Source organism: Scomber japonicus, chromosome 1 (genome assembly GCF_027409825.1).
Source record: "Scomber japonicus isolate fScoJap1 chromosome 1, fScoJap1.pri, whole genome shotgun sequence".
NCBI lineage: Eukaryota > Metazoa > Chordata > Actinopteri > Scombriformes > Scombridae > Scomber > Scomber japonicus.
In genome coordinates, this window is record NC_070578.1 from 16,943,216 (window position 1) to 16,965,951 (window position 22,736).

At 40.0% G+C, this 22,736-nt stretch overlaps 2 protein-coding genes across 3 annotated transcripts in view; one reads left to right on the top strand and one right to left on the bottom strand.

Moving 5' to 3' along the window:
* Positions 1–75: 75 nt before the first annotated feature.
* On the bottom strand, positions 76–7,258 carry LOC128362938 (PWWP domain-containing DNA repair factor 3B-like). Of its 2 annotated transcripts, none has more exons than XM_053323811.1 (14): positions 6,923–7,258; positions 5,953–6,084; positions 5,528–5,850; positions 4,668–4,929; positions 4,312–4,449; positions 4,131–4,201; positions 3,747–3,823; positions 3,432–3,492; positions 3,258–3,333; positions 3,100–3,150; positions 2,760–3,001; positions 1,241–1,474; positions 1,021–1,109; positions 76–923 (listed from the first exon to the last, which is right to left on the bottom strand). In XM_053323811.1, the coding sequence occupies exons 2-14, from the start codon at positions 5,957–5,959 to the stop codon at positions 830–832; spliced, it is 1,725 nt and encodes a 574-aa protein (XP_053179786.1). In that variant the 5' UTR covers positions 5,960–6,084; positions 6,923–7,258; the 3' UTR covers positions 76–829. The 2 variants fall into 2 exon arrangements, with proteins under 2 accessions (XP_053179786.1, XP_053179795.1); XM_053323820.1 differs by having other exon boundaries at positions 7,194–7,221.
* Positions 7,259–12,827: 5,569 nt separating this feature from the next.
* The window catches only part of kif26ba (kinesin family member 26Ba), an 85,537-nt gene continuing 75,628 nt past the window's right edge, over positions 12,828–22,736 (top strand). Inside the window, exons 1-2 of the mRNA XM_053340151.1 lie at positions 12,828–12,887; positions 14,353–14,745. Of these exons, the coding sequence (XP_053196126.1) occupies positions 12,828–12,887; positions 14,353–14,745 (453 nt within the window). The remainder of the gene's footprint in view (positions 12,888–14,352; positions 14,746–22,736) is intronic.

Sequence of the window (22,736 nt, forward strand, 5' to 3'; positions counted from 1 at the left end):
CTGACTGAATTAATGTGACCAGATAAAATAATCACAAAGCAAACATTCTGTACTGCCACTAGAAATAGCAAATGTTCTTTGTAATCTGGATGTTTTTGGGGAGGAGTGTGTCAAAATAACGTTATAATAACTATTACGACAATGGACATTGTGCTTACACAATACATTCCCAAATAAATATGTTTAATTAAATAAGCACATACTACAGTTACTGCTGCATAGCAAACCTGGTACCACTTGATGTTGAATTATTGGTTTCAGGGTCTCTGGGCAAAATAATACTGAAGTTATCATGTGTCTGCTGTGTACTTGGTACCGGAGGATGACAGGGTACATACACACTGCACAGAAATTAGGAGGAAGTGAGGTCAGGCATTAGCGTCCTAATTGCTCATTTTGCCCTGAGCCCCATAGCAGCTGTGCTGTTGGGTCGATGTGTCACCTGGGGTATAGTGTCTCGAAAAACCTGTTTTTTATTTGGCACTTGTCCTTCCTTTAGTGTGTGATAGCCATTATTGTTGGATTGGCTGATTTAAAAAAAATGTACTGACCGCATAAGCTAACAATTAAATGTACAATTTGTGAGAAATTTGGCATTCTGTATATTTTCAGCAAACAGTCACCATCATTAATGTAATGCACTCATTTCAAATATAGCTTATGTCATTTTATAAACAGATTTTAAACTGCGATTGAGTATTTACAATACAAAAAAGCAAATGAGAAAGGACTGCATCCTGATTGTAAAGCTGCAAAGCAGCATACAGACTCAGCTATAAACAAAACATACAAATATGAAAATAATTAATCTTTTACAGTACTCAGTCCTCTAACTGATGGAATCAGAAAATAGTGCAGTATTCTGATTAAGTGACTTTTTCTTCATCTGCCGTTCAATCATCAAGTCAAACTCTTGTCTTTCTCTGCAACGAAAGAGATGGAAGAGAACCATTCAATTATTATATTTAGTCCTCAGTGTAAAAAAAAGTTTCTTAATGCTTCACCTCACAAAACTCTTACCTGTTACTTATACATCGTCCTCTTAGGTACTTTTCCTCTGCCTTTTTTACTGAGACATTGTCCACTCCAGCTATGGCATAGATGATGGCCTGCACAGTAAGACAACTATTTTACAAACCTGTACCACAAACTATCACCTGCATATCAAAAAAAGACACCAGCCCATAATAGATAAAATTAAACACCACAAAGATGAGCACAGATGAAAACTTTAGTTCACCTCAGGAAGAAGCACATCCAGGACAAAAGGGACACGCTCCATAGATTTCACCTCAGCCAGGCAGGGAGAGGTCACAGCCGATGTGTAGAGCTCATTTAGGTACCAATAGACTTGGTCCAACTGCTCGTCATCTTCTAGGTATATATTCACCACCCGTTTGTTTACCACCCGTCTCCGATTAGCACTCTGGAAGGAGCGAAGCCATCTGGATTGCTGCTGCCCACTGATCACAGCCTGAAAGAGGAGTGATACAAGAAGGGTAGACTTTAGCCAATTAGTGAATGGTGCTTTTTATGGATACTTATTGAAGTCCCCCTCCATTCAAAACTGTGTCTTGCTTATTGTTATATCACTTGGATGTTGGACTTCTCTGTGAATTATGTATGTGTATGTGAGTTTGACATGAGAAGATGGTTTTCACATTCATGTGCTGATGGGTAGTTTACCCTTCACAAGCATGATTTTGTGTCATACTAAAAATATTAATCATAAAGTTCTTAAAAACAACAACATTGAAATCTAACAGTGAAGGTCATTAGTACTTCATTCACATAACATGAAAGATGTTCAGTGCAAGGAACACCATCAACAAAATGGGTTTCTATAAATATTTACCCGCCTCTTTAGTTGTGGCATCTTTGTCAGCAATTTCAGCCTAGAATTTATGTGGACATGTTTGTTTCAGTTTGGCATATCTGAGCATGCCCCATGTGTCTTTGCAAAACCGGTTGAGCACTCTTGAGTAATATAGTGACCGTGTGAGAGCAACAGTTTGTAATTCCCCACAGATTTCTGAGGCACTGACTCAACCACTCCAGGACACTTATAGTGGCCTACATCAGTAGTGCCATGTCCTTACGAACACACAGTCTTAAGGATGTTCTGCACTGGGTAGATTTGCAGCTGTCCTCATCCTGACTTTTTTCCTTTAATGAACAGCTGATGGTAGACAAGCAGGCTCATTCATTGAGTACTTTGCTTATGATATGAGCAGCGAATAAGAAACAAGTGATGAGCTAGGGGCATGGCATGGTTATATCATACCAGGGCACCCCTTCATGGTGTAGGTGGGTCACACTTTGATTGCAGGCAAGCAGATTTGTAGTTAATTAAGATCTATTTATTATTTTGCTTCAACAAGATATTTTTATGTTTGGCCTAATAACATTTGCCACTTCTCAATGTCATAAAACAAAGGATGAAAAAGCCAGCTGGTCGATGTAAAGTACTAAATGCAATGATGATGCGCAGGGATATTTCATGTGCAGTTTTATGTGTAGTTAAGAAAATGTGTTTCTCACTACATGAAAAATATTAGAGCTCATGAAGTTGGAGTATGCTTCTAAGTGATGGTCATTTTATCTGAGTGCACAAACGACAATGGCTAACTGCTAAACACAGCTCATCTCAATTAATGGTTTCTATGTTTAAGGCTCGCCAACACTGATCTGCAGTAAGCTGCATTGAGAAAATGTTTGCTCAGCCAAGAACTGGATACAATAGTCTCCATTAATCATACCAGAAGGCGTCCCTCCACCATGCGCTGCTTGACGATGAAATGTACAAGCTTCTCATTAGCACGGTTGTGGGCAGCATGGGTCCGGTCTGGCAGCAGTCTCTTCGATGTTTTGCTGACCTCCTCCTGCTGTTCATTAAAGCTGTCCTCTTTATGATCATCGCACGGCTCCTCCATCATCGCGTCACTGGCGATGGTTAGCCTTTCCGAGGCTGCCTGAGGGTACTTCCTCCTCACTGGGTAGCCTGGAGTAGTTTAAAGACCAGTAGTAAGAGCATTGTCAGGATCAGAGCTGCAGGGGTACTTAAGTTTATGTTAATGAATGTTATGCAACAGAACTTACTCATGTCATGAGCAAAGTACTCGAGGAAAGAGCCAGAAAATGAGCCACATGCTACAAAGACAAAACATTATTAATAGTGCTTTAAATGCAGTGGTAATATTATATAATGCATTTTAACATTTATGTTCTTTGTGTTAGTATTAAATGGACTCCCTTACCAATCCGTATACTATAGTCTTTTATCAGCTCCAGGGACCAATTGATTGCAGCATCAAAGTTTTCTTTAGCTTTAGACTAGGACAAAACCCAATATATATGAAACAGTCACAGTCTGCCACCAGTGTCAGGAAAACATAAATAATGAATTAGTATTATTTATGAGTAGTTCTTACCACCAGCTCATTAGCTCCTTCACAGTCAAAAGGCTTCAGGGTTTTCAGAGCCACAGTAAACCTCAAAGAACACAAACATCAAACTTAAAACCAAACTCCTGATGACTTGAAAAGTGAGCTAGCAATGCACTTGATATTTTATTTAATATCTCTGGACTAAATACAAGAACATTTTAGAAAACACAACATGTAACAACATATTAGTGTGATTTAGTGTTAGAGACCCCTATAACCTACACACAGTCCTATACACTTCACAAACAGGCTTTAACCAACAAATAACAAGCAGGGAGAGAAAAATTAACACTTCCTTACCCCTTTTTTTGGTGGATCATTGGGTAATCAATGAACATGATGCTGGCTTTTTTCAGCTTTCGATTAACACTCTTAACCTGCCAAAAAAAAAAAGATACAGACCAGACACAGATCAATATATCAGGCCCATAATGATCTTTAATTTGAGTTCCCCTGTGAATATCTATTAGAGCTGAAACAATTAGTCAATTAGTTTTGAGACAAGGAAAAGAACAATTTCCATATTCAAGTGTCATTAATTGAGCAAAATGTGAAATTATTGAGTTTCTAGACATAAGCAAAAATCTTAGCAAACCTTGGGGCTTAGGAAATCTGGTGTATTGTTAAAAAAAAAAAAAAAAAAAGGAAAAAGAGAAAAAAGAAAAAAAAAGTGGGTGCACTCACCAGCGCAGGCCAGAAGGGATAATTCCTAAATTTGTACCATACAAACACTCCCTCGCGAATGGATGGAGGCTCTGAAAGAAGACAGCACAAACATTTAGAGTTTAGAGTATGAGCACACATTTGAGCCCACTTCTGGTCCTTGCAGAGGTTATTTGTATTAAATCACTGCATTCTCGCTCACTTTTGTCCACCTGCATCAGAAAACTCGGTAACTCTCCCTCCTCTTCATCGCTGTCCTCATCCTCCTGGTATGACGACAACAACGGCGGTGGCTGGTCTTCGTCGTTACTGAGTTCTATGGATAGTTCTGAAGACTCATCTTTTTTGGAGGGTGGCGATGTAGGGGGGACAGCAATAACACAGAATAAGAACAGAACATTTTGCTCACCTGAATTATTTTAAATTGTAAGAAGCTCTACAAGCAGTAGTTGCTATCCTATCAAATAAAAACAGAAACAGAACGATACATTTCAAAACAGGCTCTGCAACCATTAGATGACTCTGTACAGTATGAGCTAAGACACCAAGATGCATTACCCATGTCATCAGGCTTCCCCAGCTCGAATCTCGGTCTAGGACGTTCTGATGACTCATTAGTAGTGTCGGTTTCTAAATTCCCTGTCTCCATTTTCTGTTTCTTGACAGGCCGGCACTTGGCTGGAGCACCATTGCTTTTACTGCAGGTCTGCGTTTTTCTCTTTGTCGCAGTTTTTCTAGCTGGTCTTGGCTGGACAGCCTGACCCTTCTTACATCTGCTCTGAGAGTTTGACTGGCTGCATGGCGAATCTCCTTCTGATGTCTACAAGAGAACAAATATAAGAGGGGCTAAAGAACAGCACTGGCATAAACTGCAATAAATCTGTGGTCTAAGGGCCTGATTTACTAAGATCCCAAATAAAGGGTACTACATTGCGTGAGCAGTGCAATAGATTGTGTGTTTAGTTGGTGTGCTGTGTATATTGTCATTGTGCCTCCGCCTCCTCCTCTCCACGGTGACAGCAGTCATCTGTGCACAGTGCACAACCAGTTAATACCTGTCCTTCAAAAAGGTATTATTTATATGCGCAATTACCATCAGCAATATTACCTTCGAGTTTGGTTAATCACAATGCGTGTGCTAAATAACACATTTGCATTTCCTCCTCCCTGTATTTAGCACACTGGGGTTGAAACTCCCCATATTACATATTCATTATGGCAAACATACTAAATGGACAGCGTGTATTATCTTACACAGTTGAAAGACGCAAACCTCAGTGCGCTGCGTTAGTAGATCAGCTTGCACATTTTTTGCGGGTGATGTCAAGTTTGCACACGTTTTTACACACGTAAACCTTTAGTAAATCAGGCCCTAAGATTCAGAAACAAAAATGATCAGTAAAGATATGATCATACACCTTTAAGTCTGTGATGAGCTTAGTGTGCTCTGGCTCTACTTGCTCTGTCCTTGAAGGTGATGTGGGGGTGTTGGACAGGTTGTCGGTGGATGAGCTGCGAACTGGTGTGGAGGTCTGGAAGGCTTCTTGTATCTGTTTTGTCTGTCTCCTGCTTCTTTTTGGAGTATTTTGTAAGGGACATGGAGTGGCCAGGCTGTCAATGGCAAAATCACAGCCTGGAAGAGTACTTGATTCCTCTGTTGCTTGAGATGAAACTGTTTCTGAGTTAACTTTGTCTGCCGAGGTATTTTTTGGTGCCCTTTTTCTGGTTTTCCGAGGTCCCCCTGAAAGATCATCACAAAGTTTGCATTTTGGAGGGTTTATTCATAGTATTCAAGGTCACGACTCAATTGTGATTTAAAAAGTGACTTGACAAGACTGGTTACCTTTCATTGTCGTAAGAGTTGAGTTGAGTGGATCAGAGGTATACTGGATTATCACGATCAGACATTAATAAATCGGGGCTGATTTCGTTCATCAGCGGGTCCCCAGCGACAGGCAGGTTAAAGACTGGATCACTGTGACGGAGCAGAAAGGAAAAGGTAAAGAAATATTATTCAACCAACCTACTATTTATGACCTCTGCTGGGAGACACAGTCGGTGTCGTACAGTCACTTAATGTCTTATATTGGGCCACAATGCGAATGCCAATTTTCACGCTGCAATCCTAGCATGTGTTTACCGACGCCAGGTAACGTCAAATGCAAACAGGAAACGCCTGTCTCCACGGAAACGGGGTCTTTTTCAATTTCAACAATATTTATAATGCAAATCTGAGTACAGAAAAAAAGGGATTATAACATACCTTGCATTAGCTAACGCCGCAAACTAGGTCCCTATCACATTTAAGTTGTTACAGAGTAATCCAACTGTGTGTGAAAGATAACACATTGACAACAGCGCCTCTCCCGCGTACCTTCACGTTACAGCAAGACAGAGACTCAACAGTTAAACTTTTCACAGTAGGCCTAACATCACAATACTTAACTATTAAAACATGAGAGTGAAAGCACCATATTAAATCACCATAAGATTAACGTGAAGTGCACTAGGAAGACATGGCGACATGTGCTGTGGTTAGTTTAGGTCGCTAAGTTAGCAGAGCTGGGACATGATATGTATAGGACTACTAGCATGTAGCGTGAGTTAGGTAGTAAACAAACGCAACAACAAAAATAAAGAGCTTTTTTTTGTAGCTCATGCAGTTGCACAGCCTAGGAAGTCACGTTAATTGTCACAGATTCTCTCCATCGCTTGTGTATATCACATGACATAAACATATACTGTTGATTAGGTTGCACGGTTATTTATGCAAGTTGTCAAGGTAGGTACTCAGCGTAACCAATTTAACTTACCAGCCTCTAGAAAATAGGACACCAGACCATAAACGTGATTGGAAGTTGTACCACAGGTACAGTTAAACAGTAACCCGAAGAAACTAGTCACCTACCGACCGTAAAAAGCTTGAATTCAACCTTTCGCTGAGATAGTTAGCGTCCAGCGTCAGTAAAGATTTCGGCCATCGTCGGGCCTGCACACATGAGCAACTGCTAAACGAAGGTGTCTCGCATCTGCGATAAACTACCAAACATTTGTTATTAATATAATGAAACTAACAGGCCGTACACACAATTCCTGATAACCATGAAGGAACAAATAGTTATCATGCCAAAGTACTATCCCTGGTAGGAAGTGTGCCCTAACCACGGGAGCGCGCATGCGTTCATTCTTGTTCTTCCTTTGGGCTGCGTCTCATTACTCTTTGAACGCGCTCTCGTTGATTTCCTCTTGGCTCAAGTCTCTCCCGGCTTGACAAGGACCTTCGTGAGACGGCTGAGGGAGCGAGTGATACATTCACTCAGCGATGAAAGAGGATGAAAGCATTTGCCCCATCGTTCTAACATTTCTGTTTTTATTTTTATTATCATACACAGATGTGTTGTCCAGAACAAAGCATCTTTTTAATAGGCTACCTGGCAAAATTTCACATTACACAAAAATACATGTTCATTATTTATTATTATTATATTATATTATATTATATTATATTATATTATATTATATTATATTATATTATATTATATATTATTATATTATATTATATTATATTATATTATATTATATTATATTATATTATATTATATTATATTATATTATTAGCATTATTATAGCCTCTGTTTACATCTCTCCCAGTGCTAATGCTAAGGAGGCCCTGAATGAACTGCATGATGCCATCAGTGAGCAGCAGACTGCCCACCCCGATGCTTTTTTCATTGTATTGGCTGACTTCAATCATGCTAGTCTAAAAAACAGTCATGCCAAAGTTTTACCAACACATAAACTTTACAACCAGATCAAATAAAACAATGAACAAGGCCTACACCAACTATAAAGAGGCATATAAGGCTTCCCCTCTCCCCTACCCTGGCTCCTCAGGCCACATCTCCATTATGCTAACATTTGCATACAGACCTCCAGTGAAACTGGGTAAACCAGTCAAGAGACAGATCTACAGACTGGAATATTTTCAGGGAGGCAGCACAACCAGCATACTGACCTACAGGAGTACACAGAGACTGTGATGGGTTACATCAACAAATGCACAGATGATGTAACAGTGACCAGAACATTAACTGTGCGCTTCATTCAGAAACCATGGATGACTGGGGAAGTCCACTCTCTGTTAAAGACCCACAACACAGCCTTCAGAACAATCTGGCTCACGGATTTAAGAAAGTGAAACAGCAGTACACCCAGGGGCTTAACAGAGATGCAAGGCGACTGTGGCAGGGAATCCAGGCCATCACTGATAAGGCACCCCCAGAGGTCTGTGACAGTGACATGACTTCTATGCATGGTTTGAGGCCACAAACACCTCACCTGCCCTAAAAGGCTTTCTGTAACTGGATACTGGACTTTCTCACCCGCAGGCCACAGTTAGTCAAGATAGGAAACTCCAACACCACCACACTGAGCACCAGCTCCTCCCAGGGTTGTGTGCTCAGCCCACTTCTGTTCATTGTGCTGACACATGACTGTGCTGCCAAGTCCAGCTCCAACCACATCATCAAATTCGCTGATGAAATGACAGTGGTGGGTCTTGTCGCTAACAATGATGAAACACATTACAGAGAGGAGGTGATGGGCTTGGCCATGTGGTGCATCAACCTAAACGCTGAGAAAACTAAGGAGATGGTTGTTGATTTCAGAAAAGGCCGTCATGTGCACACCCCGCTGACCATCAATGGGACCACTGTTGAAAGAGTCAGCAGCACCAAGTTCCTGGGAGTGCACATGGCAGACAATCTGAACTGGTCTGTCAACACCATGGCCCTCACTAAGAAAGCCCAGCAGCGCCTCCACTTTCTGTGGAGACTGAGAAAAGTAAACTCCCCTCCATCCATCAGGACAACATTCTACAGAGGAACCATCGAGAGCATCTTAACTCACTTCATCACTGTCTGTATGGGAACTGTACAGCTGCTGACCTAAAGACCCTCCAGAGAACAGTGAGAGCAGCATAGAAGATCACAGACTGTGTCTCTCTTCTCTTTATAGAGGGCATTTATACAGAACGGCAGTCAGAAAGGCCTCCAACATAATGACTGACCCCTCCCACCACTGGAGTAAGTAACAGTTGCTAGAAAATATGGAGACCTCTCTAAACATAACTTTAAACCTGCTCTTGATAGCGCTAAATTGGACCTTCAGAACCCTCCCCATATCCCCAACAGGGAGAATCAACTCTGTAAAGATGTCAATTCTGCCTAGATTTATATTCTCATACCAGATGATACACATGTTTATATCCAAAGCATTGTTAAGGAGTTGCATAAATATATAAACTTTTTTTGTGGAATAAAAATACTTCTATAATAAAGAGGATCTATCTTCAACATGGCAAGGAGGAAGGGGGTTAACATGGAAAGAAGCTGAAATGGCCCTGCAAACTTAAGATCCTTAATTTGCACTTTCAGGAAACACGGTTATTAAATGCACCTTAAAAATCTGTGCACAGTGCATGACCCTATTTGGGCTAAAACAGGCATTCTCTTGCATGGCATTCACCAATAATCCACTATTAACACCCTCAATAGTGGACACAACATTCCACCAGTGGTCCAGACATGGCCTGAGCAAAGTGACAGACTTGTTCAAAGACATTATTTTCACCTTAATAGTCAGGGGATTTGGCATTTCATAATCTCACTATTTCAGGTTCTGTAAAGCGTCTTTCAGTATCAAAAAAGCGCTATACAAATAAAATATATTATAATTATTATTATTATTCATAAAGGCCATACTGAACATAATGAGCACTGTCAGTGGCCTCACCCTCCTTGGATCCTTTCAAATCAAAATGGGAAGATAACTTTGGTGAGGGGATCTCATATGAAATCTGGAAGTTGTCCATTGCAATGATCCACACAACCTCCAAATGCATCAGGTATAGTCTGATCTCATTTCAAATACTTCACAGACTCCATCTGTCCTGCCCAAATCTATCCAAAATACAACCCAACCTGTCAACAGTACAATCAAGACCCAACAACTGTTATTCACTATTTCTGGACAATTTTGGGTCAAGGTCTTTCAAACATTCTGGTACATGTGCTAGAAGGGCCATAGATCCAGAGCCAAGTTTGGCAGTTTCTGGCGTTGTTCATAGAGATCTGAATCTCTCTGAAGTCCAGGCCCATGTTTTTGCCCTTTCATCGCCCCAAGAAATGTAACTTAATGCCTGCAAATGATAACCGTAACTTTGTAGAACTGTGGTACAATCTCTATTGTAGCTACTTAATTATTTTATTTTAGCATGTATTTTTAAATATATTCTTGAACATTTTTTATTATAATTACTTTTATCATTATTGTTTTGTATTACCATTTTTCTATTTTATCACTCTTGGTGTGTTGGGCAGTCTCCCAGGTGGGGAGGAGAATACAATGCACAATATGTTAAAAACAAAAACAAAACAACAAATAAACAAAAATAAAACAAACAACCCAAAACATTTGAATACTTCAGCATGTGCTCATACTAAACTTAATGAAATTAAACCCAGGTGCTCTCATTCAGGCTTACTTACCTTATTCTAGGACTACATAGTCTCAGACTATCTAAGCAAAATGTATACCACATTCATGAAGGCTACTTAAATCTCATAGTTTAACTAGCACACATTATAGTCTGGTCCTGACTTAATCTAAGCTTTGTTTGTGGCACCCCCTGCAGCAGCAGCCCGGTGTTTGACAAAGGTAGAGAGCATATTACATCCATTTTGACCCACTTAATTTGGCTTCCTGTGCACTTCAGAATTAATTTCAAAGCCCTCCATGGTATGACACCCTCGTATATTTCTGAATTTATAACCTAATACTCCGCACCAAGATTACTCAGATCTCCTTACCAATTACTCTTAAGTGTTCTGTGATCCAGGCTCAAAACAAAAAGGGGACTGTGCTTTTACCGTTTTAGCTCCAACACTATGAAATTGTCTCCCCCTGACTGTCAGGAGAACCACATTTTAAAACATTTTAAAAATCCACTCGTATTTTGTTTGTTTATAAACAATATAAATATTACTTTTTATTTTTGAGTGTGTGTTTCTGTTTTATACATTGTATTTTACTTTCTGTTTTCATGCTTTATACTGTTATGTTGTTGTTGTTTTTTTATTATCAACTGTGAAGCACTTAGGCTTAGGTTAAAATACTTTATTCACTCAGCTGCTGGGTGCCTGTATGTCACCAGCAATGACTGTATCACAACAGCAGAGGGCACTGTACAACCGCTCATAAAATGCTCACTTTTACAATGCAATGTTTTTTTAAACCACTTAAGAGACTCAATGCATGGCTGTCTCCCCCTTTGGAAACATTAGAAAGACCACTTTTTTAACGTTTTCCAATATTACACATATACTTAACCCAGTTGAAGGACCAGCCAGCTGAACCTTTTGACGGGCAAACTTGATTGTAGGTCATCTGTGTGAGGGCATGTGGGTCCAGACAGTAAGATAAGTAAAAAGGGGGATTCAGTGCACATACCGAATGTTTAGAGACACCATGACAATGATCAATCACCTCAATTGTCCACAGCCTTGTACAGGCAAAATCCCGGTTGCCCTTCAAGCTCCATCCTTCTGCTTTTCTTCATATCCTCTCCTCTGCGAGCAACATTTTTAGTAACCTACCTAGGCTACTTCATCTAAAGTGTTGAGGGCTGTGGCCAGGATCATACTGACTAGTCCAAAAAGCAAGTCCAAAAGTAAAAAATGTCTTCTAATTAAAAATGAAATAAATGAATATGGAATTAGCCCAAAACTTGTTAGGTTATTTAAAAATACAGTGTGAACACCCTCAAGGTAGTAAAACATTCCGATTATCAGATACATTTCTGAAAACATGACCTCAATATCTCTTATATTTTCGTTTCTCCCATTCATATCCTCCTAATAATAACACCTAAATAAATTATGATAAGTTCAGTTTTCCCATGGCAGACAGGCAGCGGTTTACCTGCTGCTCAGCCGGATCCTGTAGATGAGGGTTGGTGTGAGGTTGGTGAGGCAGGGAGGCCCCGCCCTCATCCAGATGTGCGCGTCTCTCCAGTGTCTTCAGTCCACTGCTGGCTTCAGCAGAGTGCGGAGCCCCGGGAAGTCAACAGGAGGGTAGTGATAGTGGCACTAAGTAGTATATACAACAGACTGCCTGAGCTGTGATCTGCACTAGAGGGATATTACTAAAGCTAATGAGACGTGACTTTGTCGTTAGCCCATGAGCCGTGCGTCGGAATTTGCCCCGGGGAGCTTTTGTTTTACCCACCTGGCCAGCCGCAGACGCAGAGCTGATGGAGAGAGGCTGGGCTGAGCGCGGTGCCAGTCCGGAGCGCTGTTGAGCAGAGAGCCTCATTGAGCGCAGAGCAGACTCTTCTGACAGGGAGCGGTCTGCTTTCTTTTGCGCGACCTGTATGAATTATCAGTCTGTTTTTTAAAGCAGTGATTCAAGGGCTTTCTATTGAAGCAACAAAAACAGCAAGACCGTCTAGGATTTTTTTATTCTTGGCTACGAAATGTGGATGTATCCAGTCTCCACATGCATTTAAGTGGCGCGAGGTTGCCTCCAGATTGAGAAAAGCAAACTGCAGGGGCGTGTAGTTAATTGAAATCGATCCAGTGGTCTCTTTTTGAATGTGAAGCAGCAGCAGAGGTTCTTTCTCCTCTCCTCTCCTCCTCCCCACCTCAGCTCACCTCCAACATGACTTCACTGTCGGGGACCAAGGAGAGGTCTGTGAGCAGCCGGAGCAGAAAATATGGGGTAGGTTATTCATTACAGTACCCGGGGGGTGGGTGCACCTCAGTTACCTATTTTGGTAAATGTAAAAACTTATCATCCATATAGTGATGCATGCACCTCATCATTTCACTGCACACCCCTTTAACTTGCAAAATGTAGTTTTATAACCTCTTTCAGGCTGATGTAAGAATGAAACAGATGTTATATGAAGAATGGAGCTTTCAGGGGAAAGCACACTTTGTATTTGTGTTCATGCAGTGTTATGCATTTTTACTGGCAGAGCTCCCAGTTTTTCTTAATTATCTCTAACTGAGAGGACCATATAGCTAAATCAGGTATTACTCACCCACATGTCTTTGCCTACCACTTACAACCTAAAAAACATTAATTTATAAGGCAGGATTGGCTCATTATACTCAACCTCTCCACTTGGAGATGTTTGATTATTCCTATCTATCAGCTTACTCATTGCTGCCATATTATAGCCCTTGTTAAGGATTACAGTATCTATAAAACCCAACCTCTCCGGCTGCACCAGCCGCAAAATATCTACATTTCAAGTCTTTGTGGCTCATTTGTTTGCATGTGGCTGTCTGAGTAGAGAAAAATGATACAGGTCGAGGCACAGAATCTTGATCCCTGTTTAGACATTAGTGGAAGAGTCCAATATGTTGAGTGCCTTGACTTGGGTTGTAGCAGCATTGTGGTAATTGTCTGTGTGTTGTTAACTTGATTTAATGCCAGGATTTTATATTATTTAGCTTTAGACTGGCTGTGTGTATTATTAACATAAAGAAAACTGTTGTCCATGTTATCTAAAAGCCACAGTATGTTGGATATTCACCATTTATAACGGGCCTTCACTGTTCTATAATATTTGTTGGCATGTAAGTTTAAGCATGGATATTAAAGCTGCTGTTGGTCAAGTGACAATTAGTTTGAATCATTTTTGTTCTTGATTGTCTCTTTTTGGATTTATGATCAGCTGGCCTTCAAACATTGGATGACTTTTTTTAATTGAACAATGAAGACAGCTTACTGAATATATTTAAGTTCATATGTTGTTTTGGGACATGTTTTAAAAATAATAATTTGACAGAACATATATCAATGTTTTGCACACTGTAACTTTAAGTATAGCAAGATGCAAATGAACTATGAGCCCTCAACACTTCCTTATCATTTTGTCCTCACCCCAGTGCAACCTGTTGTGTGTATAAGAAATACAATCATCAGTCATGAAGCACACGTTAATACATTATAGGCCTCTTTCATGACACACATTTGACTTGACAGGGCAGAAAAGCACAGGTGTAACTAATAACATTAACGACGATGTTCTACCAGTGAGGCACAATAGCAGGGACCAACACAGCAAGCAAGTGGAATGTAGCTATTATTATTAATGAATGTTATTAATTACACCTGTGTTTTTCCTAACTTGAAAATGTCCACTGAGTTTTCTTCTTTTTTTAATTTCTTGCAGGTGCCCGACACTTCCCCCACCAAATCTGCCTCCTTTTTTCCAGACACATGGTACCGAAAGGCTTATGAGGAAACCTCACGGTCCAGCATGCGGCCCACCCCGGAGGGTGCCGGCTCCATGCCGAGCTCCACAGGTACTCCATCACCTGGATCAGGAATCTCCTCACCAGGGTCATTCTCTGGATCACCAGGGACCATCTCACCTGGGATTGGCACAGAATCTCCGGGTTCTCTTGGTGGCTCCCCAGGTTTTGGGACGGGATCCCCAGGATCAGGAAGTGGAAGTTCCCCTGGTAGTGAAAGAGGGATATGGTGTGAGAACTGCAACGCTAGGCTGACAGAGTTGAAAAGACAGGCATTGAAACTGCTCATCCCTGGACCTTACTCCAGCAAGGTAAAAAAAAACAGGATTGTTATTCTTCCCCTTCGATATAATTGTGTGTGTGTGTGTGTGTGTGTGTGTGTGTGTGTGTGTGTGTGTGTGTGTGTGTGTGTGTGTGTCTGTGAACCCTCTTAGATACATTGATAATTCTTTGTACTCCCTCGTCTGTCATGTGGTGGTGAGTTGGTTGTGCACAGCAGCATAGCCTCCTAAAATAACTTGTTCCTTCATTAACTGTGGCATTTGGACAGTGACACTTATTAACTTGGTTGCCCATGAAAGATTGGGCCTCTAATCATTCCCTTGCTTACCGTACTGCTGTGTAGTCAGGGTTATTGTTCTCATAAATCATAAGGATGCACTTATTTATCCAACCCTCATTTGACCAGCTGTGGAAAAGGGCTGAGGCTAAATAGCCTTTGGGATTAGAGTTTAATCTTAGAGAATGATTATTGTATCTGAAGCTGTTCATCAATAACTTCCATGATGTGAAAAACAAAATGACAAATATGGACAAGACTCTTTTGATTTTCGTCTTGGAGTTTTCCATTTTACCTGATTGATCATATCACCTAAATCAATGTGTTCACTCTGTCCTATATCGGTAATTAACATGATGTATTACCAAAAGACATTGAGCACTTAGAGCAAATATTAATCCATATGGATTGCTGTCTTTTTCTAATTTTCTTTGACAGGTGATTTCTTTTTTTCTGTGGGTAGTCCATATAATCAATTTTAATTCCATTAGCACAGTGATTCTCAACAGGCAGATCATGAGCGTTGTGAGTTGATTTATGGTCAAAAATCAAATCATGTACTGTGAATTTATCATCCTCAACATTATGTATGTAGCTCATTTTGTTTTTGTTGTTTCTACATTGAATAGTCTGACTCTTTACTTGACATGAATCAGTGAAAGAAACCAGCATTAGCATAATTTTAAACAACTCTAAAGTGAACTTGGCATTGCACTGCAGGAACATTTGTTTGTTGTCACTGAAGAACAATTCACATGTTTCATTGAGGTTGTGCTGTCATATATGCTTTTTGACCTGACTTGGGTCAAATGAAAAAGTTATCCCAGAAAAAATGTTTATGTTTTGCACATTTAAATAAAATGGTTTATGCAGATAGAAGGTATGGAAAACACACATTGCCCAGCTTGGAAGGCCTCTTATTAAAATATGCATAATTTTTTAACAAGTGTCCTTTGGGTTAGATGTTCTTGTGCCGAAGTCAACTGGATTTTAGTTATGAATACACTGGGGCCACCTATCAAGGTTTGAGTTAATTGGTAACAAATAAGCATATACTGTATTATGCATTATGGAGCCAATAAAGTGCAGCCAGCAAGATAAGAGTCAGATATAGGATTACAGAGGGGAGAAGGTTGTAGTCAGTAGGAGAGAGACAGCAGTGGAAAAAGTGGGATCTTATTAGGAGAACAAGAACATGACAGTTGGAAATTGTTAGCAAGAGTGGGGGCTAATGGAGACTGTCTGTGGGTTGACCACTAATTAAAATGTTGTTCGTCAGGTTGGGTTTAGTTCATTGTGGTTAACTTTACTGTAGTGTAGAATAATAAGCACAGACGCGTAACATACAAAATTGCAGTTGTGGAAAATGTACCTGTGTGTAACATATGTAGAGTAGAGTAGGCTTATACCAGCTGCAGATCTGGAAATTGGATTAAAAGTATCAATGAACCTAGTACATAAAACTATGGTATGCAGCCTAGAAATGCTTAAGGGCCATCGTAAACCAAAATATCTCCCTTTGGCTCAAGAATTTTGTCAATCAAAAAGACATTTCAGTGCTTTTTTCTTGTGTGTGGTTGAATGTATGAATCAGGAAATGGGCTGAGATAGTGGGAGTGGGAAAGTCAGTAGGTCTCTGTACACAAGTGTGTACTAGACTGTTCATGCTACTCACTGGATATTCTCGTAGTAATGTCACAGTCAGAGGAGCGAACATGTGCTTTTGACACATATGTTTGTGGTTCCAGTGAAGTTTTACACCTCAGCTTTTGCTTGTGAGTCCTGTGAGCCAGCTGACTCAGTATCAGTTGGTTGATCTGTACTGTAGGGTTTCGTGCATGAATGAAACCCATTATTATTTTTTGTCAGACTGTGGGCATTTTTTTCTATATATGACTATTTGAACCATGGCTACAGACACCTTACACTTCTTACTGAAAAGAAACAATTGAAGTACACAAACCCATTCACCTAACAGTCTGTCAACTAGGCCCATCATGGTGCTAGAGAAACGGTTTCATTTGTTAATTTGCATGAGGAGCTTAAAGCTTGAACCACATATTGAGATACTGTGGCAATTTGTCTGTTGGGTAAACATGTTAAATAGGGCAAAGTCTTGGTACAGCTCTGACTTTAATAACTCGTCGAATGAACAAACATGTAATACTGCTCCATATTACAACAGTTATAGACCAACACACCTTTCATTCAGGAGCTGTCCAGTACCATGTAAGTAACCATATTTTTCTATTTTGGGCAGGTTAGTCCCCTTGTTTAAAAACACCTCCAGTGTCATTGCTGAATAATTGAACTGTTTTGTTCAGTTATTTTAGCCACAGTATGGTTTCTTCCCCAGACTTTCCTTACAAGAATGAACTGACCTGTGGTCTTTGGCAGGGAAAAGCTGAACTCATGTCTTTGATGAAGCAATGTGACCTGATAATCCTTCCCCTTCACTAAATGTGCTGGAACAGCAGTTCTGTGTGTGTGTGTGTGTGTGTGTGTGTGTGTGTGTGTGTGTGTGTGTGTGTGTGTGTGTGTTTGTGTCCCTTCCTGTTGTGCTGTCAGCATGAGACCCTATGTTATTCCCGCAGGACACTGGGACATATGTGACCCCTCACAGTTAGAATCCCCCACATCCCACACACAGACACACAGACACACAGACACACACACACAGACACACACACACACACACACACACACACACACACACACACACACACACACACACACAGGTCTGAACCATGTAGACCTGTCTCTATCTCTGAGAAATTAATACATGGTAGGTCATGCTTGACCCATACACACACACCACACACACACACACACACACACACACACACACACACACACACACACACACACACACACACATTTTCTCCCACAGGGCTGTTAATACTATGCTAATGATGACCTTCACTGGTCTTAGTGTTGAATATTTTGCTATTTGGATGTCTGCATGTGTGTGTGTGTGTGTGTGTGTGTGTGTATCATAGGCCGGAGTCAGTGTGTTCATTTGTGCTTCTAGGGAATTCAGTATGTTTTTGTGGTGGTTTGTTACACATTTGTACTTATACCCTTCTGAGGACCCTCACTGACATAATGCGTCCTCTTAACCTTTACCCTAACCTGAACCATCACAACTAAAAACACAATTCTAACCTTAACTCTAAAACAAATCAACAATGCAGCCAAGGACTGCTGTACAAATAGTTGAGCTGGGATCATGTTAGAATATGACTAATAATTAAATGTCAAGGTATTACAGCAGGCTAGACTGTCTGTTGTTTGTTGTTGAAGCAACTATTACTTTGTGTGTGCAAACAAATTAAGTGCTCTCTTTGTGTAATGTTTATTTGTTGTCCATTATATATTTCAGAGAAGGTACATTCATTTATTCAGTCATTCTTTCAGTCATTTGCGAGTAGCCAGCCCCCTATTAGATTTAAAGAGGCATGACAGTTTCCTGATGAAGTGATTGAGAGGAGATAAAGATGGACATTGGTTGAAGTACTGCCATTGAATATAAAAGGAAACTGATTTATATTATATTTATGTGTGTTGCAGCACACTTGCAAATGTGTGTGTTTTTTCTGATGTTATTTCAATGTTTTCCTGAAATGGAATGTAAATCAAGCACCATTTACCTTTTTTAAATTACTGCCATTCCTCGGTTACTCAGTTAGGAGAGAGAGAGAGAGAGAGAGAGAGAGAGAGAGAGAGAGAGAGAGTGAAAAGTAGGCAGGTTATATTGCCGTGGGAGTGGGGGGACAGTACGGGTGGGTGTGGGTGTGGGGGGCAACTGAGTGCTCTGTTGAGGGATTAGAGTGAGCAGAGTAGGTTTTCAGGTTTAGATTCACACGCAAATTGCACACACACTTGTAACCACAGCACAGCACTCAAAAGCACATCTGGCTGCACAGCTGTACTCAGTTAAGGCCAGTGTCTCTGCTCTACTGGTGTGTATGTTGGCGTGTCTTTATGTGTATGTGAATTCATCCCTTACCACATATCCACACCCAAATCATACATGAATAGAGGGTGATCTGTTTTTGGTTGGTCCAGTTCAGCTCAGGAAAGTGGGTCACTCCTCTCTCTCTCTGTGGCTGTGTTTGTGTGTGTGTGTGAGTGTGTGTGTGTGTGTGTGTGTGTGTGTGTGTGTGTGTGTGTGTGTGTGTGTTGTAGTTGCAAGGAAAGTCTCTGTTTCAGATCAGCTGAAAGTCAAAACCATCCATGTTTATAAAGTGAAATATATACAGTTCCACTTCAGACATAAAAATGGAACCATAATAGGGCATGTTTGTGAACATGTTCACTTCCTGAAGATTTCTCACTGCCATCTTAAGATTTATTGAAATTGCTTTCATGTGTAAATGTTTTCTGATTCTTTGGAATTTTTATGGACATGTATACCGTACATGCACTTAAAATGTTTGTATTAGCAGATCCATAGATGTGTCTGCCTAGATGAGGCTGTAGATTAATCAGCTTCAGCAGCTTTGGGATATTTTACAGATACAGTTCAGTGACACAAGATCAGTTAAACTTTCTATGGTACTGACATGCAGGGGTCATTTTTATTATTTATTTATTATCTTTCCTGTTACTATAAAGGGTTATCAATCCATTAATATGCCTCTCTCTCTTCAGCCTTGCAAACAAAGTTATTTCCTTGTCAAATTCAATGTTTAACTCTCATTTTCTATTATTATCATAACATAAATAACAGGGGAGCATAGATTTTGATACACACTTTTTTTACACACACAAAACATCATACTAACACAGAACAACTGGCACTAAATTATATTATTGAAGTAAATTTTATTCTGTGCACTAATCCTACACAGTATAGATCTGAAGTCACATAAGGAGTTGACAGAATTGATTTTGTGGTGTTCTATATGTCATTTTCTCACTTTCCTCCCCTTTGACTGGATGAGTAAGATTACATGCTACGTTATTGTCACTTAGCTTGGAGTTGGTGACTTTTTGATATGCTGGTAAGATGTAGTTGTAGAAATTCAGAGATTGTTAGACAAAGTGAGCTTTTCAGTGCTGAAACAATTAATTGTAAGGTTCAGTAATTAGCCTTTTATGGAGCTGTAATTGCATTAGTTGATTAAAAAAATCTATAGTAATTTGGTCATCGATTAACTATTCAGATAATGTATCCAGCAAAAAAAGCAGAATATTTTCTCATTCCAGTGTTTTAAATGTGAAAAGTGTAAAAAATAGCTCAGATGATTAATAAATAATGAAAACAATTGTTATCTGCACCCATATATCCTCCACACCAGTGGGCAATACAATGGACTCCATTATCTATCATCATAACCTACTACATGTCACAATCACTGTTATTCTCAAAATATAAAGAGAAACAAATGATTAAATATGCTGTGCAGAACACCCATATCTTATAAATGCTGAGTTATAAAATATTAATCCTAATGTTGCCAAACAAATACTTTTAATAAAGCCCCTGATCAGAAGATTATTAGTAGTACATCTGATCTTCAGGTGAACTAAAGACAGAGGTTTAGAGCTTACTGATCTATCTGCTGTTTTTTATGATTTCCAACCCTCAAAAACAAGTGGGTTAATACACTTGCAGATATGATCAATTTAACTAATCCCATTCTCTTGGTAATTCACACCAAAAAGCAGTAATTTCTCTGTAATTAGCCCACTTATCAGATCAAATGAGAACTAAGGTGGAGTATTATTGTTCTGCAATCTGTCCTCAGTGGGATGTATTTCTTCTCACTGGTAGCTAGCCATCCTATAATAACCAAATCCCATAACACTAGCTAGAGAAGCAGGCCTCTGGTAACCACGGCAGCTGGTGTTGCCACGGCAGCGACATGTGACAGATGTGAGATGCATACATATCTCCATCAGCGTTAATGGGTTCCTCATAGCTGTGTGCATGTTGGTGAGAGGCACAGAAAGGGTGAAAATATATGGAGTTTGAATGAATAATAGCTCGTGTTACTGTGCGTGTGTTTTTGGCAAGAAGGATAGAGACTGTATATAGTGGAGAGAGAGAGAGAGAGAGAGAGAGAGAGAGAGAGAGAGAGAGAGAGAGAGAGAGAGAGAGAGAGAGAGAGAGATCATGCCCTCTCCTGATTCCTTTCAGGTGTGAAATACATTACCATATAAAGAGGTGGCTTCATCAGTAACAGCAAGATGGTGTGGATGGATGGATGTGTGTGTATGTGTGAGGGTGGGGATGCTGATGCAGGCTGAATTGGAGAGCTTATCACTTGGTTTATGTCATTTTGACCCAGCCCCAAGCACACACTTAAACACCATCACAGGATCTACTCTTTTCTCTATTGATCAGTCCAGTTGGTAGTTTTGTGACTTTAGTGATATTCATTAGAATTGTCATTGTTGAAGTAAGACATGAATAAATAAAAAATAAAAAAGATTTTAAAAAAAACTGCGTGTGTATAATAATGCATTCACTGATTGACCAGAGAAATACAAACCCCCTGTACAATCTAATGCAATATAATGATAAATACAGCCAGTGTGAAACATGGTAGTTCCAGCTTCTTAGAAAGGAGCTGCTGACATTGGCCTGCTACAGTACAGAGACTTTACACTGAGAGACACGGCAAACAGAAATCATCCAAACAAGTGCCTTGTTGATGAGACATTTCAGGAGACTGGCAAAACTCCTTCAGGCTAACAGATGAGTCTATATGCAAGTGTGGAAATAAGATATTGGAACAGCAGAGATCCATAATCAACAGTCAGTTGGCAGTCATTTCATCAGTCAGTTGGCAGGTGGTTCACTATTTGGCTGTATTAGTCTCATCAAGAAATGCAATAATTTTTAACACTAAAATTGTGGAGGTTTGTGACCAGTGTCTGCAGTATCTGCTACTGTCTTGCTCTCTGTCATAGTCCTGTCTTAAAGTCAAATCTCTAATTTTGAATGCCTAAAGACACCACCATGGTTTCCCTCTCTCACATGATTCAGTGGATTCCTTTTCTCACAGCCATTTATCTCTGATGATTGTCCTCTGTTTACTTTCCTTTCTCTTCATCTTTTCCTAAAGGCTTCCATCCTAATATTACTTGTGTTTTTTTCTCTCTCTCTCTCTCTCTCTCCCTCTCCCTCTCCCTCTCTCTCTCTCTCTCTCTCTCTCTCTCTCTCTCTCTCTCTCTCTCTCTCTCTCTCTCTCTCTCTCTCTCTCTCTCTTTATTGCACACACACACATACACACTTTTGCTAAATTAGGACCTGGAGAAAGAAAAGAATATAAAAGAAAACTAAGATATTGATTTAGAAGAGAAGAGGGAGGAAAAAGAGGAAGAGAGGAAACGAGTAGCTGGAGAAAGAAGGAAGACCATTTTCACTAATAGTGCTATCATTGTCATTACAGGCACTGACCCAGAGCGGACATAGTTAATTAGACTAACTATGCCAGTCAGTAAGCCGCCACACTGTGTGTGTGTGTGTGTGTGTGTGTGTGTGTGGGGTGTGTGTGTGTAACCTATCTGTCTAGACAGAGCCAGAGAAGCTACAAAAAGACTTGCTGGCTCCAGAAGACATTGGATGAATCTGAGTTTGTGACATTTTCAAAACTGTATGTACAGTGGGTGCAAATAACTCCTTAACTTATTATTATTATTATTATTATTATTACTTATTTTGGATCATCCTGGAGTGACACAGTATCGTTTTATATGTGTCACATAACAAATTTTTCCCTCCTCATGTCT